This window comes from Cryphonectria parasitica (genome assembly GCF_011745365.1).
Source record: "Cryphonectria parasitica EP155 unplaced genomic scaffold M406scaffold_11, whole genome shotgun sequence".
Classification (NCBI taxonomy): Eukaryota; Fungi; Ascomycota; class Sordariomycetes; order Diaporthales; family Cryphonectriaceae; genus Cryphonectria; species Cryphonectria parasitica.
The window spans coordinates 461,448-486,223 of NW_024468919.1; the positions used below are offsets into that span (position 1 = coordinate 461,448).

The window sequence follows — 24,776 nt, forward strand, 5'->3', positions numbered from 1 at the left end:
CGTGCCCATTGAACTGCCAAGCCTCTCTGTCGTTGCTCGTTCGATTGTTGCGTGTGAAGGTCTACACATGTTTGCGTTGACGATTTAGTCCCTCACATGTGAAATCTCCCCCATACATGTCCTCCGCGATTTGAATGACTGAAATGAGAGAGACCCGCTGGCACATGCTTCGCTGCCCACGTTGTTGACGTATCAAGGCCGATATGGAGGCGCTATATCCTGTCTTAACCTGCGTGAAGCGTTAGTAGCGTACATGAACATGCACCTGCAAAGATCCAAGTGTCATTGACATGATCGGCGACGGTTTGGGTGAGGAGCTACAACGCGGCTTCATGCTTCAAGCCGTTTGCAGTTCGCTCCTGAACTGTGTGTTGCAAAGAGGGGACGGGCTTTCTGCAGGCCTCACGCAAAGGTGCGTCACGACGAGAGGAACGGTAGCCTCGGAAAGCTGATAGTTCGTATGCTGCTGTCATTTGTAAATTTGTAATTCTGCAGTTCAAATGGTTTCCTCATGCCCCGACGTTAAACAGCTTTTTAGAAAACCTTCCAAAGTCTTCTCGCTGAATTTTTTATTACATGCCCGCAGCGAGCGTGTAGCCACCATCAATGGCGAAATTCTGACCATTCAAATACTGATTGGTCACGGCAAAGAGAACCCCCTGGGCCATGTCGACGTCTCGTCCGGGCCGACCAGCCGGCACCTTTTCCTGGTATTTTTCCTTGGGAATATGGCTCTTCTGGTACTCGTCCGACTCGTCGGCGGTCATCTCCGAGGGAAACACGCCTGGAGCGAGGCTGTTGACCCGGATCTTGTGGCCATTAGAAGCGATTTCCGAGGCCAGCATGCGGGTGAGATGGATGGCCGCGCCTTTGGACGCGTTATAGGCGAAGTGATGCTGGGCCACCTGCACCATGCCACTGATGGAGGTGATGTTCAGGATTGTGCCAGACCAGCCCTCGTGGAGCTCAGATGACTTTTGAAGCAGTGGTAGGAATGCGGCTAGCAAGGTGTTGTCAGCATTTGTGAACGTCGTCGGTAATCTTGAAGAGGGCAGACAAAAAGCGGGTGTTCTCACCGGACGTGAAGAAAACGGCTGCGACATTGGTGCTGTACACGCTAGTCCAGTCCTCGAAAAAGCTCTTCTCGACGTCGAAGAGATTCTGCTTCATCTCCTGGGCCGACTCGCTCTCGGTGGTCAGAGTATTGCTGCTGATGCCGGCGTTGTTGACCAGGATGCACAAGCATTTCTCGCGGGACTCGATCTCCTTGACAAGCTTCGAGATGTGGTCTTTGTCTGTGACGTCGAACCCCTTGAGGGCAATGATCTCGCCCTCGATGTCCTTCCCGTAAACCTCGACCACTCGGTCCAGTTTGTCGCCGGAGCGGCCCGTAATGTACACCTTTGCACCGTTGACTGCGAGAGATTGCGTGATCATGAGCCCAATGCCGGAGCCGCCACCAGTGACGAGAGCGATACGGCCCTTGAGGTTGAAGAGGCTGCTGCGGTGGAGCTCCTCGTGGCTGGCTGCTGCGACGCTCTGAGTGGCCATTGTGGCTCGCTGTTGTGACTGTGATGGAAGTGAGACAGACGACGCGGGGGTTTTTTTCAACAACGGATTTGCTGGTGAATACGAGAGGCCTGAGTATGATCTTGTGGGCAACTTCAAGAAGGTGGTAGTAGCAATAAACAATTGCAAGGAACGAGTAGTTGGCACTGGCTTCACCTGGACTCGATTTCGAAGGAGGAGGCGGGGTATAAACGATGAAGCAGGCACGATGGTAGGATGGTAAATCATGACGAAAGCAGGCACACCTTTTGTAGCAGTAGAGAAGAGAGAGAGAACTTCGGCCTACCGTATCTTACTTACATACATAATTTAACAGGCAATCGCGAAAAGTGCAGTTGAATCTCTGGAGTGTGTTGAGCAGTGAGCACACGATGACGATATGTACTGGTGGTGCAGGAATGCATGACGAAATAGCGGATCGAATGCTCCGAATAACCACAGCCCTAACCCTACCATTCGTTCTCACTTTACGGCCTCCAAGAGAAGTTGCGACATTGTGTTACATATTGGAACACTGCTAAATAGGTACCTCAGTTGCCACCGGAAAATGTACTGACCAGGAAGTTACTGCTGACAGCTTCCCGACCCTCCAAACCGCTCATTGGAGTTGCCCTGCGGCACGAAAGAAATTCGAGGCAAGCCAAGACAAAGCTTTATTTGAAGAGAGGCCAGAAAGACGCGAAACTATGCGCCGCAAGCATTCACGCATCGACAACGACGACGAAGATGCGGGCGCTTTCTCGTCGTCGGCGCCACAGCCCAAACGCCTCCGCGTCTTGTCCCCGCCCTCGTCCTCGTCCTCCATTTCGGCGACACAAACGACGACGCCTAGTGCCACAAGCTCGTACAATGGCCCTGACCTGCTCTCACCTCTCTCCGACGAACTCCTCCTCCGCATACTCTCCTACCTCTCTCTCCCCCTCCTGCTCTCCGTCGCTCCCGTCTCACGGCGCTTCCACCGCCTCGCCGACGACTCTCAGCTATGGAAGGCCTTGTACTATGCGCGCTTCGTGCTGCCGCGGGCCATGCGCGTGCCAGGGTTCCGCGAGGGCCGGGTGCAGGACCACAAGCTCCACTACAAGGGCAGGAGGACGCTGTGGGCGGATGGCAGGCTGGGTGGGCTGGTCAGGGAGGGCGAGGAGCGCGATACGCACCCTGCGAGGAGATTGAAGGTAGCGTGGGGAGGAGAGGCACGGACAAATGGGCAGGATGACAGGATTCATTGGAAGAGGCAGTACAAGATCCGGCACAACTGGGCCAGAGGTAAATGTGCCGTGGAGGAGCTGAAGTTGGGCCCGGATGTCGAGAGCGAGCAGCCTGGTCGGGAAGACCAGGAGGCCAATGATGCAGACAGGAGCAAGAAGATGCTCGTAAAGGTCGTCGAGGGCCTGGCTGTTACTGCCGACGGGATCTACGGCCTGAGGGCATGGAATCTGAAGACGAGAGAAGTCATCGCCCAACTCAACCTACGCGACGACAGCGAGAGTCATAATAGGGAGGAGGATACCGCGCCGAGTTGTCTGGCTATCGACGATCGTGATATGGAACGAGGTCTCTTAGATATCTCGGTTGGCTTCATGGACGGCGGTTTTGGGATATGGCAGCTGAACATCCAGAACAAAACCCTGTTCCGGCTCTACAGGCACGCCAAGTCCAGCAACGGCGAGCTCATCGCCATGTCGTTCTCCCGTCCCTATCTTCTCACCGCGACAAGAGCCGTGCTGGTCTCGCTCTACACATTCGACGTGCCAGATAAGCAAGGAGAGGAAGCAGTGGAGGGCAGCGCGGGGGAGAATCATCAAGACACCTCAAAAAGAGATGGACCGTCGTTACCAGCACCATACCTCGTGACATCCCTCAAGTCACACAACTCAAACCCCCCACTAGCGCTCTCCATCAGGAAAACGGCCAACGCCACCATCGCATCCATTGCATACACCTTTTTCACCCGCCGTGGCTGGTCTATCGGCATACAAGACCTGCACATTACCCTCGCGGCCAAACCGAGATCCGCACCCGACATCAGCACGCGCCTTGCATATACAGCACCCTTTATTCACGACAGGCCTGCACAGTCTAACCTCCTACCAATACTGCCATCAATATCGCCATTAACGAACCACACAGTTCCTGCCCTTGCCCATGCCCGTCGTCGGGCTTTGCAGGCTCCTCCACAAACGCACCCTCAGACAGCAGCCGGCCCGACCACACTGTGTTACACCCACCCATACCTCCTCGCCACCCTTCCCGACAACACCCTCATCCTGCACCTGTGCACCTCCAACGCCTCAGCGCTCTCCATCTCCCCCGGCATACGGCTGTGGGGGCACACGTCCGGCATCAGTGATGCAGAAATCACGGCGCGCGGTAAGGCCGTCAGCGTGAGCTCGCGCGGGGACGAGATGCGTGTGTGGGAGCTCGAGGGCCGGCCAAGCGGGGTAAGGAGCCGGAGCGTGCAGATCCGGCCTTCTGCTGCAGGAGACACGAAGAGGGGGCCTGAAGCAGCAGTGGCTAAGGAGGGAAAGGAGATTCAGGGTCTGGACTGGGAGGAGAGGAGGAACTGGGTGGGGTTTGATGATGAGATGGTCATTGTGCTAAAGGAGGCAAAGGGTGGGAGGGAGAGCCTGCTGGTGTACGACTTCACATAGAGGCTTGAGCGAGTCGACCACTGAATATATCTATATGTTTGGAGACATTTCTGCGCACGTGAAACTAATTACATGGTCAAGTCTTATATTTTCTTGGGTTAATTAGTGACCCCTGTCAAGGAATCCAGAGCATTTGAAAAAGTATCTACTCTTCAGTTAGTGTTTGCCGAAGTACTTAGTAGCCATCCGCGCAGGCTACGGTCCGTAATATCACATGAAGCATGGATATGAAGGGAGAGGACTTGCATTCCCTAGTGAACACTCGGACATGATGAAATGACCTTGACTAGGAGCTCAATTTATACTAAACTGATGAGATCATAGATATTCCTGCTTCCCCCTGTCCCCTTCCCCGCCTGCGCGGTCCGTCCTGTATCAGGTCAGCCCGCAAACCATCAACTCTCTTTGAGTCACAGCCAGAACAAAGTTACCCGCCTGAAGGAGCAATCTCAAACCCGAGGAAAAAATGTTCCGCAACACGGATTGGCGTCAGCTGTCTCTACTGTGAACTTATACTTTATTCTGTAGCCTGCATCTTCGGGCTCTCTGCTATCGTCAGCCTCATGACCCAGCCATTTGCAACCTGGTATGATGGCCAAAATCATACACCACAGGATCTGATAATATCCTGGACAGCCCCAACGACACGTTTGGGGGAGATTGCCGGTTTCAAAACAGACTGGGCGCAATAGGCAACGACTTGTTGATCGAGCCTTAGTTGGAAGTATGGTAGCTGGTGATTTACATCTCTCCGAAATATCTGGACATGACCTGCCTGAATTGGCTTCTAAAATTGCCTTGGCCAATCGCAAAACACTAGGATTTTTTTTAATCCTCAATCTGGTCAGTATTTTAAGGCGGCCGGATTGATTACACCGACTCCAGACATCCGGCTATGAGCATTAGTTCTGATCAAAATCTCCAGAGACATCTGCTTCCGCTTGGGGTAAACCATCAAGGCATCGTGTGCCTATTCGGGTATATGATGGCGAAACGCGATCTGCAGCAGTCGGACTTAAATATCGGACCGGCACACTAGAAACCCTCCCTTTCGCAACATATAAAAGTGAACTTGTTCACATCCCAAAATCTACTATTATATAATTCCTGAATCAACAGAAAATTGAAGAAAACAACCACAGCCTACACAACTACACACAATGTCTCAGATCGCCGGTAAAGAAGTAGGCCCCATTGGCTTCGGCCTGATGGGCTTGACCTGGCGAGCAACACCACCATCCCAGGAGCAGGCCTTTGAGGCCATGCGCGCAGCCATCAAGAATGGATGTATGCAGCCATGTCCTCTCCTGGAGAATCATGTTGTTTGTCATAGAAAAGGCTAACTCCAATCCTGCCAGGCACTTGCTGGAACGGAGGCGAGTTCTACGGACCACCCAACTACAACTCCCTGGTGCTGCTGCAGCGGTACTTTGAGAAATACCCCGAAGACGCCGACAAGGTCGTCATCAATATCAAAGGCGGTTCCAGCCCCAAGACACTTCAGATAGATGCCTCGCCCGAAAATACCCGCCGTTCCCTCGACGACTGTCTCGCCCAGATGGGTAGTCGCAAGAAACTTGATCTTTTCGAGTACGCCCGTCGAGATGCCAATGTACCTCTGGATGTCTCCTTTGGGGTTATTGAGGAAGAGTATATCAAGACTGGCAAGCTTGGCGGCATCTCCCTCTCGGAAGTCCGCGCCGAGACCATTCATGAAGCCGTCAAGCATACCAAGGTTCTCGCTGTCGAGGTCGAGCTCTCTCTGTGAGTAGTGAAATCTTCGACTTGAAGCATTCTCTCCTTGGCTAGTGCTGACTGTTGACATGAATTGGAAGATTCTCCACCGATGTCCTGCACAATGGTGTCGCAGCGGCCTGCGCCCAGTACGGGATCCCACTGATCGCCTACTCCCCCGTCGGCAGGGGCATGCTGACGGGCCAGTTCAAGAAATTCGAGGACCTGCCCCAGGACTCGATGCTGCTCCAATTCGGCTTTCCCCGTTTCCAGAAGGAGAACTTTGAGAAGAACTTGGAGCTTGTGGACAAGGTTGAGCAGCTCGCCCGGAAGAAGGGGTGCACGCCGGCGCAGCTCGCCATCAACTGGACGAGGGCGCTGTCGAGACGGCCTGAGATGCCGACCATCATCCCTATCCCCGGCGCCACGACTGTCGCTCGCGTGGAGGAGAACAGCAAGGTTATTGAAATCACGGATGACGAGATGGCCGAGATCGATGCCATCCTGGCCACGTTCACGACAGCTGGGGAGCGCTATCCTGCGGCATTGGCAACAAATACGTAGGAATAGAGAGATAATTTGCGTTGGTAATAGTAAGACACAAAAGCCCCGCCAATACTTTCTCTTCTCCCAAAACTATCCTTCAAAATTCCCATTCCAGTCTTTCTCATCTCATGTCATCATACCGTCTGCTTTCCCTCCGGAGAGGAAGCGTTGCGTCTCCTGAAGAGACCTTGAACTCCGATCCTGTATCGACCCATCTCTCTCTGTAAGTCAAGTAAGCTTCTCCCTTCATCCCGCACCGGTGATGGGGGAAGAACTTGGCTCGGCCCTTTGTAAGACAGGGAGTAGGGTCTACTGTTCCATGGCTTTCCAGGATTGTGAAGGCGTCTGAAGACAATGGCGAGACCTATTGCTGTGAACAGTATGGAAAGAGGGACTATGAAAACAGCAAGTCAGCTAAATACGCATGGAAAGCTAGGAAAGCTTCGTACGTACACATATATAAGCACTGCTGGCCAAGTGTCATCCAATCCGCTCCGGTAAGTGAGTTGTTCATGCCGAAGAAAGACGTGAAAAAGCCAAGTGGTAACTTAAAACACGACTTTAGCGATTGCATCCATATGAACCACCAATGAACAAACAAACGTTGGACTCACGAAGATGACTGTCATAATGGTGAATGCCATGACAGCCTGGCCCTGTCGTATGCTCTCGTCGGATCTGGTCAAGGCCAACTTAGCCTCAATGATACTTGCCTGCTGCTGCTTCAATGCCAAGATCTCTTTCAACTGCGAGCTGCGTTAGAATTAAATCTAGTAGACGATGAGCATTGGCCGCCAAGTCACTCACATCGTCGGAAGTCCTTCTGGCTGCTCTCTCCATCTCTTCAATCTCAAACTGCCGGTTATTCATCTTCTCAATAGTTTCGTTCACATGTTCCATTTCTTCCGGGGAAATTAGACCAGCTGATTCTGATGCATCGCCGTGGAAGCCGTTCTGCGAGAATTTACCCAGGTGCTTGTGAAAATCTTTCATGACGTCAATCTGCTGCGAATATATGATAATCATGATTCGAAGTTCTTCAGCAATATCTTGAGCTTCGCGGAATAGCATGCCTGCTGGGTGGATGTTGAGGCAATTTTTCCAGGTATCCCTTTCTTGGGTCATCTTCTTCATGGCCTCCCAGAAGGCCTCAAAAGTCCTGGTTGTGCGGTCATTCTAGAATGGTCAGTGGTGCTCGTTTGCTGAGACTTCTTCAAGCAATAGAAGCTGAGCAGGAGAAACCTACCACATTTCCAATGGCTTCCGCAAAGATGTCCATAACCTCTGGCCGCAGGTCCAAGGGAATGGTGCGGTCAAAGAAGACCCTCGAACATTGGTCAATGATGAGCAGTGCTGTTGGGTCATTAACAATGAAGTTCCTCCAGCGGACTGGATCATTCAAGTGGTACTGACCGAGATGCCAGACAGAAAGGATTTCCGTATCAACAGTGGCTAACCTTTCTCGAAGGCTCTTGTGAATTCCAGAAGAATCGGGTTTGTTCCGCCCCCAACGCCTCGGAAAGGCGGTGATGATAGTATCTGACAAGTGTCAACGACCGGAAGTAGACCCTGGGAAGGTGATCTACAAAGATTGATCGATTATATGGCTTAATGATCGATTAAAAAGAAAGAACTTACAATCATCCAATATCCATAGCCATAGTTGGTCGACCATCATGACGCGGGTGACGCCTCCCGCCTTGAACCAAGGCGTCTTTGTTGCTCGGTACACGACTTGGTCGCGGTCACGCTTCGAGGTATCCTTTAAAGTCATGAAGTATGCCTGATCTAGTGTTCGACGAATATGAAGCGGAGGGCCGTACACAGCCTTCTCTTTTCCTTTCTCCTCCTTCAAGCCATATTCGACCAGAAGCTCATCCGCCTGGGTATCCATTGCCTTCCAAACACGTGCTACCTGCCTCAGATAGAGTCCTAGTTTCTTTGGGCTGCACAATACACGTCAGTTATGGTGTAAAGCAGCAAAATCCGTCCGGGGAAATGACACTCTGCTCTTGGCTTTGGTACGTACTTTTGGAATCTCAATGAGGCGGCTCCTTCACCCACGCTCTCTTTCGCCTTCCTCTTTTTTTCTGTTTCTGTTCGCAAAACGTGCTCTACAAGTGTTCTGAAGTCATGTAACATTGCGGTCACTTCGGGACTCCTTTTAGTTTTCACATCATGTCCGTTCGACTCGGTTTCATTGGCCTTCAGGGCAGCCTTTACAGCCTTAGCCATACGAGCTCTGCGACTACTAGACTCCCAGTGGAGATATGGCATCTATAAAAAAAATCAAAAATAAAAAGTAAATATAAAGTTAGCCTTACTTGGTATTTTTTATGCACTGACTTGCTCTCTCTTTCTAATGGCAGGTGTTCACTCACAAAGACAGCTGTGGGACCAGGTATGGGTGCCCGTTTCTCTGTTCCGGGTCCAGGTGTCAAGGCTTTCTGTGAGATGAATTCAACATCTGTGTCTGGGCAGTCGTTAACTCAGATCGCTTAGAAAATTAAAAATGCTATTCATCATGTAGTTACCTTGTGGTATGATCGAACACCGAGATCTCATGTGTCGGGAGTGTATTGGGCTCTTACCCAGCCCGCTTCCGTGCAGTTGCCCTCGCCAATGCTCACGGGAGAGCGTCTTGTTCGTCTTCTCCCTCTTTGCCGGATCCTCGATATTATCTTCCTTGTGATATCTTGCTATGGCTTGCTCAATCCACTGGCATTTGTCAATAGCACACTCCCATTGGGAGCACTTTCATCGAACAAGAACTTACACCCATGTGGTTCGCAGGAAAATGCAAGTACTTCAAATATGGCTTCCCATTCTCATAGTCCGCGTGGTCAAACGGGTTTTTATCCTTGTCGAACAGCGCCTGATGTACTGTGACCTTCTGCCCAGGGAACTCATCGGGGCCTGTGAAATACGACTGGTCGGCTTTACGAGTGATACCTTTCCACACGGACCTGGAATTATCGCCCTCGTATTTGAAGTACATGATACCAGCCTTGAAATCATAAGTAGGGTCGTCATGTCTGGAAATCTCCGTGTTGGCCGCACGGTCATCGTTGGCGGCGGTCTCGTTTTCCGTTGACGGACCTAAATCCTGTGGCCACGGTTTGAAGTAGCCGCGATCGTCAACCGGGGCGCGGGTATTGCGCCAGTCGTCGAGGTACCTTTTCAGGTCTCCTATCAAGGCGCTCTCCCTCTTCTCGATACGTTTTCGACTCTTCTCGATCCGATTCTTCTCAGAGGTCAATTTGCGCAATTCTTGATCCGACAGGCCTTTGAGCCATTGTTGGGTTTTACAGGCTCTCATGCGGTAGAAAGTCTTGGTGGTACTGTCGTCGTAGTTATCGTCCTCGGCTTCTCCGATCCATTTGGACAATCTCTCAGGGTCCTCTAGAACGTACCGCGGTATAAAGAGCCCCCTGGAATTTGCCTCCGCTGACTGGTGTGAGCTGCTCATTTCTACTATGTAGATGTGTCAATGGCCGGAATGTGGCAAGTTGCAGAAGATCAAAGACAAGCAGCTGCGCAGAGAGATTCTTCTTAAGTAAGAGTTGATTTGCTACATGCGAGGCTACCTACTGAACTCTGCGCCATCGCAGAGCCGCATCTGCAGCCCGACAAAACTTTCTCCATAGGTTTAGTTAGCTGTGCAGAAAACCAATACAATACTGCAACAGCGGACTCAGCTGATCTGCACAGTTGCACACCTCCTGCCTGTTTTGGGGAGATATGTCCGGGGCGGCAGTCATCAATGTGTTCTGGTTTTCGTCGTGCTCACGTTCCCCACTGAAACATGGTGTGTGGGATTTGTCAGGCTGAGGTCCGCAGAGGAGGGCATTCTTTCGGAACCATGACCTAAACAGACGTGCTCAGTATGGCCTTTTCTTCCTCCAACAAACCAACCACTCCAATTGTTGACCGAAGATCATATGCAGAAAATGGCCTTTTGTGAACACCCGTCTTCTTTGCGTAGCTGAACTTGGCTCAGCCCACGAGAGTTGCGTGCTTCGACCCACCCTCTCGCGTATCTCATGTCGAGTACTGCGAAATCTGGGGACCTCTGTGGATCGATATACGCATATACGAAATCTCTTGCACTTAAGCAGTGTCTTGGATTTGCTACGGCCGATCTGGGCCAATATTGCGCCATGATTGTTTCTTTCCGGTCAACCACACGAGGCACAACGAACCACAACGGAAGGCTACTTAAAGTATTACTTTGATGATCACAGTCAGCCATTCATGTCGTCATCTTCTGACTGGATGCTCATGGGTCAAAGCATTTATCTCAAACGTTGGGTTTCTGTCCTGATCTTCCATGCTACCAGATCAGAGCCTGCTGCACCTTTTTGTGATAATTAGCTTCAAAGCTGGTTTGGGCGGCTGGTAATAACATCTGCAGCAAGAAGCGGTGAGAACCTTTGGTCATTTTCGACAATCACAGGTGTTTCGGAAAATTCCAATGCACAATGATTTATTTTCACCTGTGGTGACACAGTAGAGTTTGCTTCCTGCATAACATCATGTGTTGTTCAAGATCATCCAGTGAGGCTGAACTTGATTATTGCTAGGGAGAACAATAGCGCCGTGGTCATAGTAATAGTACTGTACTGACTGCAATTACTTTAGCATGCTGCTGACACAGGGACAAGGGCATGTGTTGGGGGAACTGACTCGCATTGCATAACCCGCCCACCCAGTCAGCCAGTCTAGCCATTGAAGCCACTACCACTACCCCATAAGCAGCTCCCCAGCACCCCGGCCAACCTCAATCCAGCTCCACCCCACACCAAGACAAAAGAATCCACTCGACTCATCTCACCTCAATGTAACCAACAAGCAAAGCCTCAACACAGCGCGTTTGAACCTCAAAAAAAGAAAGAACCAAACAAAATTTCTCAAAATACAATGCCACCAAGACACCAGACCCTGCCACAGGCCCAGACGGCATCGGCCCGCGAGGCCATGTCCTCGTTCTACTGCCAGCTCTGCGCCAAGGGCTACTCGCGCCACAACGAGTACGAGGCCCACCTCTCCTCCTACGACCACGCCCACAAGGTCCGCCTCAAGGAGATGCGCGCCATGACGCGCGACCCAGGTGCTGCAGCCAGGGCACGTCGGGCTGAGGCCAAGGCCGAAGGCGTCATCAGCATCCAGTTCGGGGCGGGGCAAGGCGGCGGCGCTGGTGGTACCGGCGGTGGCGGCAGCGGCAAGAGCGCGGGGTTCAAGAAGGGTGGCTTCAAGAAGAGTGGGTTCAAGAGTGCCTTTGCACCTGCGGGCAATGACGTGGACCAGGGAGAGACAGAGAAGGACGAGGAGGCGAACAAGATCAAGAGTGCCGCGCTGCTGGGCCGTGGTGCTGGTGGTACGTCGGCTGCTGGTCTAGCGGAGAGCGACACCGAGGACGAAGGCTATGAGGTTTACGACCCACGATTCCCTACAGACTGAGGCCAGAGGGCAAGGACGCAGTCTTCTTGTCTCTCTCTCTCTCACGCACGCTCACACACACACACATGATGAATGACGATGGCGATAATAATGCTTGTATTTACTAGCTATTATCATACGCCGCTGTTCCACGTGTTAGGATGAAATTGCGAAAGGTCCTCCTCCAACAACCCCATCATGTACCGGTTGCCCGAGAACCAGTCACCCAGCTGCGTCGTCTGCTGTTGCTGCTGCTGTTGCTGCTGCTGCTGTTGTTGTTGCTGCTGCTGCACCGCCATAGCACTGGCCCCGCCGCCGCCGCCGCCTTGAGAGTACCTGTGGCCTTCGCCACCGTGCCCACTCGTTGCGCTCGTGGGGGACGCTGTCATGGCCCCAGCATTGGTACCATGTCCACCACCACCACCACCACCACCACCGCCGCCATTGGCAGCAGCGGCCGCAGCGGCCGCAGCAGCCATGCTCCCGGATGGGTCGTCGACAGGCATGAAGCCCAGGGCGCTGAGGTAAACATCAAACTCGTTCCCGATCGGGGCCATGTCGGTGTCTTGGTGCTGACCCGCCCTGCCCTTTGCCTCGACGTACAACATGGCGACGTTGTAGAGGACCGAGAACAGGCGGTGCAGCTTTTCGATGCCCTCGGATACGGCACAGGTGGGCTGCAACGAGTCGATAAACTCGCGCAGGCGGTGGAGATCAGCGACGTCTGAGGTCTCGATGATGTGGCAGAAGATGACGATGAAGGGCACGAAAGGGGCGTAGAGGATGGTCCTATTCGGGGGCAGGACGGTTAGTTCAAGAGCAACCATTCATTGTTTGGGGCATCTGAAAATCCCAAACGCAAAGAGGAACATACCAGTGGATGTACGAGGCCGCAACCCACAGGTTGGATCCCATCAACTTCATACACTCCTCGTGGGTCTGCATGGCGAGGCGGGCCGTGTCGATGCACTCGCCCGCAAACGTGGATGCCCCAGGGAAGCGCGAAGGAATGGCCCTGTAAACGAGGGTCAGGCTGGACAGGAAAGAAACCTGGTCACTCTTCATGACCATCTCGGCGACCACAACCTTCCTAGCATCGGTGCCGTCTCTGGCATGACGATTGATGTCTCCCGTGCGCAACAGGGATGCCTGCTCCTCGATGATCTTAAGCCGGGCGGCCAAGGTGCGAGCGGCGTCGGCGCGGCGGGCGGGCGGATGCGCCAGAGACGCTGGGCTGTACAGCCTCTCGTAGATTTGGCCCTGAACGTCGGCGTGGGCAATCCACAGGCGGAGGACCTCCTTCCACATCTCGGTGGCGTTGACGCGGCCGATGACGCGGGGTAGAGTAACATCGAAGTCCTGGATGATGGGAGCACGGCCTAGCCGCAGGGCGAGGCCCCGGTCGAGCATGTAGCTGAACCAGAAGAGAATGGCCTTTTTATCATCAAGGACGGTGGTCACGCTACTAGGCTCGCTACCATCGGCGCCTACAGTACCGCCAGTGACGCGGTGGTAGCCCAGGTCCTGACACAATTGGGCAGCCGTTGTGTTAAGCTGCCAGGCGAGGCTGGGGCGGGACACCTCGATGGCGTAGCTGGCACCCAGGAGCAGGGCCTCGATGGTCTCCATGGTAGCACCCAGGAAGAAGCGCAGGTGGGCGAGGCCCGTCTCGAGGTTGGCCCGGCACAGCTCGTAGTAGCCAGTGTACTCGCGCACTGCTGCGTCGGTGGCCGCAGTCACGCTCTTCTCCTGAAACAGGTAGTACAGGCCGGCGTTGACGATGATGAAGGTGGCGTGGCTGAAGTCCTCGAGGGCGAAATAGACACGGCGGCAGGCCTCGGCAAAATTTTCGACGGCCATAAAGCAACACACGCTGATGAGGGTGAAGGTGCCAGGAGGAGTCTCCTTGACCTCGCGCAGGATGGGAATGACGGCGGTGACGGGAGGCATGGGCAGCTCGCGGAACCCGCCGCGCGGGAGGACACGCTGGTGGGCGAACCGGACGTCCCTCGCGCTGCCGGCACCGCCAGAGCCAGACCCTCGCCTGGTGGAGGTCGAGGAGGCAGAGGATCCGGCTGCTGCTAAGTTCGGGTTGTTGGTCGTACCAGCGTTAGATGTGCGGGCGCCGCGCTGCTTTTGAGACAGGCCGACCATCTGCCTGAGGGAAGACAGGGCGGCGGCCATGTTCGGGTTGACGTCTCTCAGCGAAGTACGCTCGACAGCGCTCTCGAGGAACTCGCTGGCAAACTGGGAGTGGGCAGTGAGGGAGGAGTGGCCCTCGAAGGCGGACGAGTCCAGGTCGGTGGTGCCATCTGGCGTGCTAGAGCCGGACGCATCGCCGTCGCCATCGAGATCAAGGTCTAGGTCGAGGTCTCCATCCCCTCCTCGCCCTTTCCTCCGTCGTCCTGCTCCTCCTCCTCTTCCTGGTCCTGTGCCCGACGGTGAGGGGCGATCAGCATCGGGCGAGACGACAGGCGGGTGCTCGTGGAGAGGAAGAGTGGTCTGCAGCCGAAGGGTATTGCGGCTCGTGAGGGTGAGCTCGCGCAGAAGTTTCTCTATGGAGCCAAGGCGCTCCTCTATTTGGTCGATCTTCCGCTCACTGGGAATGACTGGTCAGCTCAAAGACTTGAAAAGGCTTACTCGTACGGTTCATAACAGAGGATTGGCCGGCTGCAAAGCAGATGGTGGATGATGATGATAGCGTGGGAGCAAGGGGAAGAGAAAGGAAAGAAGAAAGGGGAGAAACTCCATGGAAGACAAATGTGAGTGACTCTTGGACAAAGCAACGACATACTATTGAGTAGATATCAAGACCCTCTGTCGTGCCTCTCTTGGTTTCTGACCTGCACCAGTGGAACTGCACTGGCGGTTTGCAATACGGCAGTTGGAACATGGTGATTCTTTGTCGCAGCGAATCTAAAGACCAGCAGGAGTAGTCACTCCGCGTTAGCATCGTTTGTGTACTGTTTGGCCTTGTGTGCACTCTCGCCATGGTTGCCAAGATGGATAACCTCCCACTCCATAATATAAAAATACATCCATCCCCACCAGGCGTCCGCGGACATGGAGAGGGAACCGGCACTGGGGGGCAAACCTACTTTCCGTATGCGGCACTGATCACACTATGCAGAAGAGGGTGTTAGTGCCAACAGACAAAACGGGGAAAAACGAGATTGATGGTCAGATATGACATGACTTGACACGACAAGGACAGGAAATAGGGCGTTTGCTAAGTTAGTGTGGTGATCTGTGGACAAGACAAGAGATGGATCGAGGCTTGGGGGTTTGGGACTTGGGATCTGGAACCTGGGGCGCGTGGGGTATGTTTTGGTTTGTGGTGAGTGTTTGTATGCAGGCGCGCGTGTCTGTGTCTGGTCTGGGTGAGGGAGTCTCAAGTTGACGAGAAGACAGAACTGTGTTATGATGTCCCATGGAATATGGATTGAAATGAATGAGACTGGACTGATGTACTGACTGCTCGGATGATGTTGGCGTTGCTGTTGCTGCTCATCAGATCGCCACCATCCCCAGATCCCAATCCTTTCCCTGGCCCTCCTCCTCCTGCTGATGATGATGAGCCTCCTACTCCTATTCCTCCTCGTAGGTCAATACCTCCTGGCACTGTTGCTGCCTTCCCCGAGGGTGTGCTGCCGGTACCCATGGTGGTGATCAGTAGTGCTGGTGCTGCCGGGTCGAGGAGGTCTTGGGCATGGATGAATGGAGGGGACCAGACTGGGACCTGGATCTCGAGTGGGTTTGGACGTGTTGGGGAATGTCCACTCTCTCTGAGGCAGGGCCAATGATCATGGGCAGAGGTAACACGCTGCAGGTTGGCAACCCCTCCTTACTCTAGCCGTGTTTCTTTGTTTTTAAACAACCGTTTTTACAGACCCCTCCTGCAGCAGTCATTAGTGCAGTAAGTTGCAGATGGTTTGGGCGTGTGGGAAGGAGGGAGGCTGGGTGCGGGGCCCGCGGGTGCCGAGGCATAGAGGATTAGGAAGAAAAAAATGTGGGTGCACTCGGGCTTTTCAGTCCCTGGGTCCTCGATCATCAGAATGAAGGTTGATTATTGAAGTATTTATGCTAACTTGATTTGATTGATCTTCTTTTTTACTTAGTCTACTTGAATTTATCATCATCCATATACCTGCCTTTATCCCCATTGTTCACTGTATAGCAATGCATGCTGGATGGCCATGTGCAGGGCTTGTGTCCTCTCACCCCCCCCCCCACCCAAAAAAACATCAATATCATCATCAGCACTACCACTGTCTACCCTTTCAACGCCTTCTTGTTCTTTTTTGCAACTCTCTTTCCTTTTAGCTTTGTTCTATATGAGGTGAGCTGTGCCCAGGCCACTCTTTGATGTGCTATATGCTGCTTCTCCCAGGTGATATGAGTGCATAGTAATTCATTTCAAGTGCCCTGTGAGATAGCACGGTAGCTACAGTAGCATGGTGGCGTCGCCGGCAATTGAGTGCTTCCATCCTATTTGGGACAAGATAAGAGAAGATCTCGGCTGCTCCCGGACATCTCGGACATACGGCTCCTTGGCCCACAGGGGTTGTAGCCATGCCCTCAGTTCAGTGCCTGCAATTGAGAGGGCAAAGAAAGAGCAGAGAATGTCCTGCAGAGAACAGTGATGATGTGTCTTCTTGGCAGCATTTGAGGCCTGCCATCGGCGATCCTGTATTCCAGATATCTCGCTCCTCACTTGCTGGAACTATTCTACCTCAGTGAAGTTCTAAAGCCATCGTGGAGCCAGACAGACACCATTTTCCAGGAAGTACTGTAAAGCAGACAAGGCTGAATGGCAATTCCGACTTACTAGTAGGCTCTGTCTGACTCAACGTTGGCTTCTATGCTAGAAATGAACCAGCTTTTAATGCTGGGGTAATGAAGATATCTGGTGCACCGTCTCCTCCTGTTCATTACTACATGATCACTTTGGATTTCTTCACTGAACATAGTCATATTACTGAGGATTCGGATTTTCATAGCTGTTACCCAAGTATATGAAAGGAAGAGAGATATGTATCAAGTGCAAAACAAAAGAGAAAGATGGGGTAGGGAGAAATGATAGAGGGGGGGCCTACGGTATTACATAGTACATACACAAACTTACAAGTTTATCCTCCATTCTAACATCAAAGGACTTGTGCAAATACTCGAGTCTGCACATGCCTTTAATGCTGTCATTGTTATAAAACGGCTTGATCAAATACCTGCAGTGTGTCCTATCACTGTGAACTCTTTACTTGAACGTTATACTACCAGAATATTCATCGTTTCATCAGAAACTCCCGTTTTCTCAACATTTGAGGATAGTCTACATTCTTTACACACATCTTACACGAAGAGGATTCCTGGCCGAGCTACATGCAGCTCAGGTTGCACCTTCAGGGATGATATGAACGTTATCGGCCATGTTCATGAGCATGCAGGGCCATGTGTTGCAATAGCCACGTAAGATGCGGCTGTACGACTCTGGGCCGGCCTCTGAGCGAGAGAGGGGGAGAGAAGAGAGAAGCGTAGCCAGAATTTTCATATAAGCCATGTGCTCCATGGGGGCCATGAGACACGGGGGTCTCTTTCACTTTCCCTCCCCTCCCTTCTCCCCCTCCATCTACTTATTTCCTTCTCTTTTGTTCGAATAGACTCGGCTGGGCTGTCTAGCGAGGGAAGCAATAGGACTTTGGCATGCAATTGCTGGGCGCGGCTCGGATGGACTTATTCTCTTCTTCAGCCCGCCAGTGATTATGCACTTGGGGGGACGGGGGGTCAAAAATTATGTGGCAGGCACTTGACTCTTTATCAACTCGCCCCGTACACCCTTGCCCGGGCACATGCACACTCTTTCACCGATAATGAGTTCTTCTGTTCCCCGGTAGATGCCCAACATCTGACATACGCCCCGCAAAGGGGCCCCAGCGCGACATTATGATTCGTCGGCCGGCCGTCCAGGATAAGACACTGATCGGCACTTCCTTTCGGGCGACCATCAGTGACAGAAGCAAGCCCTCCAGGCCTTCTCAGCCACCGGTCTCTAGCTTGTGTTACTGCCCCTCGATTTCCCGTCTCTGAGCCGCAGGACCAACGACTGCGTATGGGTCTTCACCCTTCCAAGTAGTCAGCAGAAAACACGGAACATGCCCCCATGTTATTTGGGGGCTGCAGAAAAATGACTGCCTCTTTGAGTTGCCGCCTGGTTCGCGGACTGGTCAGCCCTGCGATAGGTTTACCTATCAATTCAGCATGCACCTCAGCCCACCAGCCCCCGTCCCCGCGCCAGTGTTGTACAATTGTTATTATGCGAATGTCTCAAGCACTGTTTTATTTCGTTGTATATTCTTTCCTCGCTCTCTCTTTCTCCTCTTCTCATCACACCCGCGGCAGTGGAATTCCGACGGTCATCAAGAGTGACAGAAATTCACTGCAGGCGATTGAAAAGAAAAAGAAAGAGAGTCTCTGTGTAGGTGGTTCTACTAAGCCAGTCGCTATGACTCCATAGACAGACTGATTAGCTTTATTCGTGCTGGTAGTGAGTCTTATGCTAGTCACGACATCGAAAATCGCGTGAAGGCATTATAAGAGCCTTTCAGGTTCTACACAAGCGCACGTAATTAGCCCAAATACTCCGCAAGGCACTAGCATTGGTATACATACTTAACAGCGCCGAGTTTGACCATTCGCACAAAAACACATGAAATTCAAGTCAAAGTCTGACGTCGATTGTTTCCAGTCCGAATCGCAACACCAAGGCTAAGAAAACAGAACTCACCGCGACTTCCATGTCTACTGAACAGAGACAGCCCAACCGGCCCTCCAGCCGGAACAGCAGCACACATGTCTCTATAGGAGATTCTATCCGCTCACAGTACTCGACGAGGTCATTGAGTCCCGAGTTCGATCAGCACACACCACACAACAGTTTCCCCCAGCAGACCGGCCAAGCGTCTACGGTCAACACAGCGGCTGCAGTACTAGGATCTGAGGGGGGAGGAGGCATTGTAGACACAGACGCGATGGTGCAGTTCGTCCCAGCCTCCTCCCAGACGCTTGCCCCGAGGAGCCCTTTGGATGTCTTGACCGAACAATCGGACAAGCTGATGCTGAGGATCCATCACATGTACATGGTCATCGAACAAGGGCAACAGGACATGAAGAACCTTTCCGAGAAAATTGAGGAATATCAGAGGGACTTGTCCAGGTACGTGCCGGGGTCAGGTCAATATGTTCAGCTTATGGAGTTAGTCCAGCAGGCAGAAGATGATATCACGAGGCTACGGGCTCAGGGGATTAAGATTCTGAAGACGATCCAAAGAGGGAGCGAGCATTTCGATCAGTATATGGAATCGATCGGGCTGGATATTGGCAAAGGCTGTGGACCCGATTATGGTTATGCTCAGAGAATTGCCATGGATGATTTCGATGAGGACCCAGAGCTAGATGCCAAAGAGGGCTGGACTGAAGCTCCGTTGGTGCCGCGCGACTCCGTGCCGGCGGAGACTCTGGTGCTGGAAACGAGATAAAGGGGGAGGGGGGAGAGTAGACCTGTCCAAATGAGTGGGTGTGCCTTTTTTTTTTTACCGGATGAAGTACTACCATCTAGAAGAAGAAACACTTAACCTTAGGTAGAGATTTAGTTATTTGTTGGTAGACAGGAAGGCTTGGACTTGTGCAGCTCCAAAAGTGTAGAATTAGCAGTAGGTGTGGTTCTGGCCATAATAGAACCGAGCGAGTACACTTATTTAGACAATTAATTAGTGATTCATGACTTACAGCGCCCTGTACCGCAACCAGGCGCTCATGTCGAGAAATTGGCCCTGGCGCGCCACGAAGCAGCCCGCCTCAGCGAAGGACACGGGGTAGAGTAAAGTCGAATACTAATGATAGAAGCACGGCCTAGCTGCAGGGTAGAGCCCCGGTCGAGCATGTAGCTGAACCAGAAGAGAATGGCCTTTGTATCGTCGAGAATGGTGGTCACGCTGCTATCGGCGTCCACAGTACTGCCCTTGGCGTGGTGGTAGTCTAGAAACACGGAGGAAAAAGAATGAGCGGAAAATTTCGTTCATCAAGGTTAATTCAAATATATGCAGAGTCCTTGTTATTAGACAGAGAAGATGAGCTGTGGTAAAGTTTAGGAAAGGTAGCTTATTTGACTTATGGAAAGGATGGGACTTTGCCATGACTCCAAGTAAAGGGCTATGGGCATACCAATCTAGGAGAGATGGTCGCATGACCACGATCAAACTTTTTAGTCTTTTGTTATGTATTTTGATTGTGAACATGCTCCTCCTTATCCTGTTCTAAAACATTCGAATCTATTTTTATAGCTAGATTGTTTTTACTGAGCTAGGCTTGCCTAGTGCTGAAAAGATCCCTTCGGTCCTTCCTAGGTTGATCAACTAGGGAGAACAACAACTAAAATAGACTGCAGAGCTACAATACACGTCAACTGAGTAGCTGTTCGTGCAAGTAGATTGTTAAGAAACAATGCATATAAAATGCCGAGCCCTCTCTCTCTCTCTCTCTCTCTCCGTCTCGATTTCCGCTTCCACAGTTTTCCCACCTCCAAACAAAAGCTTTTATCCTAAGCTATTCCAGCACATTTTCATCCTTCTGACATTACCTTTATCCTAGATACAGCATAGCCGACGCATCGAGAAACCTAAAAGAGGACGGCAGTGTCCTCTACCCCAGAACCACCGACATTCCTCAACCACACCATCTATCGAGAGAGACAGACATCCGTCCAGACGTCCGGCAAAAGACCCCGGACTCAATTCTCCGCGGGGCCTTGCAAGATGGGACCAAGGCGTTCCTTGCCCGAGTGGCAGGTTGGTGACATTGCCTTCCTGCGCACACACCAATGTTTCAGTGCTGCAGACTTTGACAGCCTCATCCGCTGTCGCTACATCTCGCCCAAGGCGACATGTCACCCCTGCATCGTCCTGGCCGTCCACAACGCCAGGGCGATTGTCTCGCCCATCTCAGCCTTCAGCACTGAGAACAACAACTTCCGCCCGCCCTGGGAGCAGAGGTGCCACCGGTCCAAGGTGACGGACCACTTCCGGGCGTTTGAGGGGACAAGCCGGCCCAACAACAGGCATCCCGCCCTCCGCCTGGCTGAGGAGTCGATGACGCTGCCGAAGCCCAGAGCATCCTGGGTCTATCTCCAGCACTTCTTCTGTGTGCCTTTTTCCGTCCTGGGCTGGTTCGACAAGTCCGACACCCTACTCCGTGTCCACCCGGACTCAGTCGCCCAGCTGAACGAGGGCATCAAGAAGTTCGAGGACGACTACAGGCTCGCCATGGCTAGGCTCATGGCATCCTCAGCCAGCAGTCCTCATAAGAGAGGCTCGCTCCAGCCCAGTCTCCACCACCACGGCCGCCGTCACTGCGCCTCGACGCCGACCTACACCCCGGCTACGGCTCGTGTGCCTTCCTGCTCCTCTGCCGCGACCCTCAAGCTGCCGGCGGCCATGTCTGTTTGTCCACCTGTTGTCGGCGCGGAACAGACCGTCAGCAAGGTTCCGTCCGCCAACGTGTCGTCGTCCAAGCCGACCTGGAGCCAGATTGCCGCCAGGACTTCGGCTTCAATGCTTCAAACCAAGTGCGCTGCATCGCAGATGCCGAGACCCAACGTCTTGAGTGCATTCTGATGATGGCGAGCTTGTCGATGCCGTGGCATAAGCATCTTTGCTTGAGAACAGAGGGTTGGAAGGAAACGGAGGAACTCGCATACCAGTCGAGAAACTGATTAGATTGGGACCATGGATGTATGGCATTTCTTGAGATACTCAGTGATCACGTTGCATGAGATTTGGCGCAAAGAATGTTAGGCTGGGGGAAGGCGGGAAGGGGATAATATCACCAATGACCTTGTTATGGGATATAGGATGGATGAGACATGCGCTCAAGTAATTATGACATGAATGATGATGTGCTTATGAGAGAATTATGAATAAGAAAAAACTGTTACACAAGATAAAAAGCTCAAAGATGCATCAATGATTTGAAGTTCACAGTATGAGAGATTATCACCCTCTTAGGTGTCTGTGTTGTTTGGGCTGTTAATATGCATCTCAAACAGAGCAGAGACTGGTGGGAAAGGAAGGGGGGTTGGATGGAATGAGGCCCTTGTCTGGGTTAGGGTACTTGATAACGATAACGTGGCTCAACTCCTCTTTTCGCTGCTGAAAGGCAGTTGTGCAAATTTGTACTGGTAATGGCAATGCTGTGACAGGCCCATCTTGGTGGGGGTTTTTAAGGGCTTAGTTACAGTGGGCTGCCCCCGGATTGACAACGTCACAGCACTGAGAAGCAGGGGCTAATACAGTGGGGAAGAGCAGGGGTTTTAGACAAGGGGCCAGGGGGAGACGCCCCGAATTCCTCAACATTTCGCGTGACAGCAGCCATCGTGGGTTTCTTGTCTTTCCTCCTGTGCTGTAGCACAAACTCCCACACCCACACATCCACACAACGTGCTGGGGGGCCCAAGATAGAGACAGGCATATCACTATGGATGCCAGGTCTCTGAGGGCAACACCCTCACAAGAGACCTTGATCTCCCTCCTCCAGCTCGAACCACAACCAATTGCAGACACCGACAAAGAGCTGCCCCCTCTGCCAGAAGAGTCGACCACGACGACAAGATCAATCGGGCTGGAAGACACAGAAAAATTGTTAAGGTCAGGGCCGTCTCGCGGCACCTCATCTCTGGGTCTCAGTGGGAACAATCATGGCTCCATCTACTACTGTATTACTTCTCCTCCCCCCCCCCTCCCGGCCTCTTCCCACCGCCTTGAGAGAAGACCATGATCAATGCAGAAGGATACTAATACGAATACCCATATCTCCTAGTGACACGCATTCAGCGATGGTCGACATATGCCCTCTCAATCTTCACCGGAATCCATATTGCCAATACCTCCCTCATCCCCTTGGCCACGAGATCCGTTCCGGCCTCCGAGTCCTACCTACTCCTCGCCCGCGAAATCTACCAGACCCCGCTCACCGAGCCTCTCTTCATCGCACTCCCCATCGCCGCACACATCGCTTCCGGGATCGCCTTGCGCCTCGTGCGCCGCTCCCAAAACCTCAAGCGCTATGGCGGTGCTACTCCCGCCGTCTTTCCCCAAAAGTCCTCCACCTCCTCGACGTTCTCCTCCTACTCCTTGACCGGGCCCAGAAGCCCCTGGCCGACCATGAGCCTCATCTCCCTCGCTGGTTATGGGTTCTCGGTCCTCCTCGCTGGCCACGTCTTCATGAACCGCCTGCTGCCTCTGCATGTCGACGGCGACAGTAGCAATATCGGCCTTGCCTACGTCGCGCACGGCTTTGCGCGTCATCCGGCCACCTCCTACCTTGTCTATGGCGGCTTGCTGACAGTAGGCTGCGGGCACATGGTCTGGGGCTGGGCGACGTGGCTCGGCCTCGGACCCCTGGCTGGCTGGCATACTGACCTGAAGAGCCTGGGGAGCACACGGAACCGTGACGAGGATGCGAGGCGCAGGAAGAGGAGACGCAGGATGTGGCTCGGAGTGAATGGCGCCGCAGTCATTGGAACGCTGCTGTGGGCGGCGGGAGGGCTGGGCGTCGTGGCGAGAGGGGGACGGATGGATGGATGGGTTGGGAAGGTCTATGATGATTTATATGCCACTGTCGGCCAATAGAGAGGCAGGAAGGCCTTATCATGATGTCCAAAAGCCAGAGACGGATGGTAGATACTTGCCATGTCAGATATAGAACATTGTTATACATGCACAAAGGTCGCATAAGAGATTGGCTAGAGATAGACACCTGGCATATCAGAAAGCATTGTATATTCCTTTGCGCACAGCATGGAGCTCTGTGTCTACACTGGTGTGGCAGATATAGCCATATTTTATCGTGTTCTGGGAGCCACTTGGACCTATATCTAGCCTGATTGAGGCAGTGGCGTGCACTGCCATCAGATTGGATACTGCGCCCTTTCAAAAGCTGCTCATATGATACCTGCTAATAAATAAACTCGCGGTTTCCCGCCATGGCACCAGGAAATTAGCAGCGGAATCGCGACAACGGCAGGAACAAAGGAACGTCCTAGCTCGATCCACGAATCGTCAGCAACGATACAATTTATTTTTGTGAGATGATCCGCGACTGGAACCTGTGTAAGCAGTGGAGATGATGAGGGTTGGGGAGGGGGGGGGGGGGGCGATCTACTTGATTTCATATACTGAACCGTTCATTTGTAGAGGAACACACCTGCCAGGTAGGATTGAAATGCTGAAGACGAGGCATAGAAGACGGGACCTGCGGTGAAGTGAGTTGGTCACATCTGGCCCCGTTCAAATATTACTTGCGAGTATCCAGACGCCCACTTTTGATTCGAATATGCCGTTCTTGATGAGCTCAGACTGCATCGTATAGTTGAACCCGGACGGGATGACGAGGGCAACGGGAATACCAGCCTTCATGCGGGAGTATACCAGACCTCGCATGCCATTTTTACAGCCCCATATATGGAGATATAGCCGACAAGGAGGCAAAAAAAAAAAAAAAAAAAAAAAAAAATAAGTACAAATACCCATACATCAGGGCCCAGGCAGAACGAAAGGCTCAAGACGATCGGGCGGCAGACAAGCATCTTATCGGCTTGGCGATGGACCGCAGTACGTGCAGAGCATCGGTGGTACCAGGCGTCGGTTCAGAGTAGACCTTACAAAGCTCCTTTTGTTGAGTCGGGTAATTTTGGCCTCAGTATTGTGGGTGCATGCGTGCTCAGACAGGAGGCAGTTACAGCGCGATCATGGTCCATGACACCGCTCCGGACGTCCAACCAAACAGAGAACC

The 24,776-nt window shown here is 52.7% G+C and overlaps 9 protein-coding genes across 9 annotated transcripts; 6 read left to right on the plus strand and 3 right to left on the minus strand.

Moving 5' to 3' along the window:
* Positions 1-572: 572 nt before the first annotated feature.
* On the minus strand, positions 573-1,551 carry M406DRAFT_335196 (NAD(P)-binding protein; the record flags this gene model as incomplete). Its single annotated transcript, XM_040921005.1, has 2 exons — positions 573-1,000; positions 1,077-1,551. The coding sequence occupies 2 exons, from the start codon at positions 1,549-1,551 to the stop codon at positions 573-575; spliced, it is 903 nt and encodes a 300-aa protein (XP_040770963.1).
* Positions 1,552-3,215: 1,664 nt separating this feature from the next.
* Positions 3,216-4,353, plus strand: M406DRAFT_358671 (uncharacterized protein). The gene has a single exon (XM_040923968.1). It carries the CDS (start codon positions 3,246-3,248, stop codon positions 4,215-4,217), a length of 972 nt encoding a protein of 323 aa, XP_040770964.1. The 5' UTR covers positions 3,216-3,245; the 3' UTR covers positions 4,218-4,353.
* A 993-nt stretch (positions 4,354-5,346) lies between these two features.
* M406DRAFT_353958 (Aldo/keto reductase) lies at positions 5,347-6,515 on the plus strand (the record flags this gene model as incomplete). Its single annotated transcript, XM_040922798.1, has 3 exons — positions 5,347-5,504; positions 5,576-5,981; positions 6,053-6,515. Exons 1-3 carry the CDS (start codon positions 5,378-5,380, stop codon positions 6,513-6,515), a joined length of 996 nt encoding a protein of 331 aa, XP_040770965.1. The 5' UTR covers positions 5,347-5,377.
* M406DRAFT_358672 (uncharacterized protein) lies at positions 6,510-8,598 on the minus strand. The gene is made up of 8 exons (XM_040923969.1): positions 8,527-8,598; positions 8,136-8,443; positions 7,911-8,036; positions 7,744-7,850; positions 7,305-7,673; positions 7,112-7,243; positions 6,951-7,044; positions 6,510-6,891 (listed from the first exon to the last, which is right to left on the minus strand). Exons 2-8 carry the CDS (start codon positions 8,389-8,391, stop codon positions 6,632-6,634), a joined length of 1,344 nt encoding a protein of 447 aa, XP_040770966.1. The 5' UTR covers positions 8,392-8,443; positions 8,527-8,598; the 3' UTR covers positions 6,510-6,631.
* Positions 8,599-11,417: 2,819 nt separating this feature from the next.
* M406DRAFT_270140 (uncharacterized protein) lies at positions 11,418-11,957 on the plus strand (the record flags this gene model as incomplete). The annotated part of the gene is made up of 1 exon (XM_040918061.1): positions 11,418-11,957. One exon carries the CDS (start codon positions 11,418-11,420, stop codon positions 11,955-11,957), a length of 540 nt encoding a protein of 179 aa, XP_040770967.1.
* A 113-nt stretch (positions 11,958-12,070) lies between these two features.
* On the minus strand, positions 12,071-15,625 carry M406DRAFT_95615 (uncharacterized protein; the record flags this gene model as incomplete). The annotated part of the gene is made up of 8 exons (XM_040926303.1): positions 15,412-15,625; positions 15,035-15,058; positions 14,731-14,852; positions 14,377-14,535; positions 14,080-14,256; positions 12,811-13,980; positions 12,315-12,725; positions 12,071-12,182 (listed from the first exon to the last, which is right to left on the minus strand). Exons 1-8 carry the CDS (start codon positions 15,595-15,597, stop codon positions 12,071-12,073), a joined length of 2,361 nt encoding a protein of 786 aa, XP_040770968.1. The 5' UTR covers positions 15,598-15,625.
* Positions 15,626-18,961: 3,336 nt separating this feature from the next.
* On the plus strand, positions 18,962-19,468 carry M406DRAFT_335202 (uncharacterized protein; the record flags this gene model as incomplete). Its single annotated transcript, XM_040921006.1, has 1 exon — positions 18,962-19,468. The coding sequence occupies one exon, from the start codon at positions 18,962-18,964 to the stop codon at positions 19,466-19,468; it is 507 nt and encodes a 168-aa protein (XP_040770969.1).
* Positions 19,469-20,743: 1,275 nt separating this feature from the next.
* Positions 20,744-21,601, plus strand: M406DRAFT_75362 (uncharacterized protein; the record flags this gene model as incomplete). Its single annotated transcript, XM_040925834.1, has 1 exon — positions 20,744-21,601. The coding sequence occupies one exon, from the start codon at positions 20,744-20,746 to the stop codon at positions 21,599-21,601; it is 858 nt and encodes a 285-aa protein (XP_040770970.1).
* Positions 21,602-22,460: 859 nt separating this feature from the next.
* M406DRAFT_348670 (DUF1691-domain-containing protein) lies at positions 22,461-23,776 on the plus strand (the record flags this gene model as incomplete). Its single annotated transcript, XM_040922413.1, has 2 exons — positions 22,461-22,698; positions 22,803-23,776. The coding sequence occupies 2 exons, from the start codon at positions 22,461-22,463 to the stop codon at positions 23,612-23,614; spliced, it is 1,050 nt and encodes a 349-aa protein (XP_040770971.1). The 3' UTR covers positions 23,615-23,776.
* Positions 23,777-24,776: the final 1,000 nt, after the last annotated feature.

Bases quoted from the DNA above. Each gene is read 5' to 3' on its own strand.
- M406DRAFT_358671 (XM_040923968.1), top strand. From the start codon at position 3,246: ATGTCGTTCTCCCGTCCCTATCTTCTCACCGCGACAAGAGCCGTGCTG.
- M406DRAFT_358672 (XM_040923969.1), bottom strand. From the start codon at position 8,391: ATGGATACCCAGGCGGATGAGCTTCTGGTCGAATATGGCTTGAAGGAG. The intron at 8,037-8,135 runs GTAAGTTCTTTC...GACACTTGTCAG, and splicing joins GCTATGGATATTGGATGATT to ATACTATCATCACCGCCTTT. The intron at 7,045-7,111 runs GTGAGTCCAACG...TCGTGTTTTAAG, and splicing joins CCATTATGACAGTCATCTTC to TTACCACTTGGCTTTTTCAC.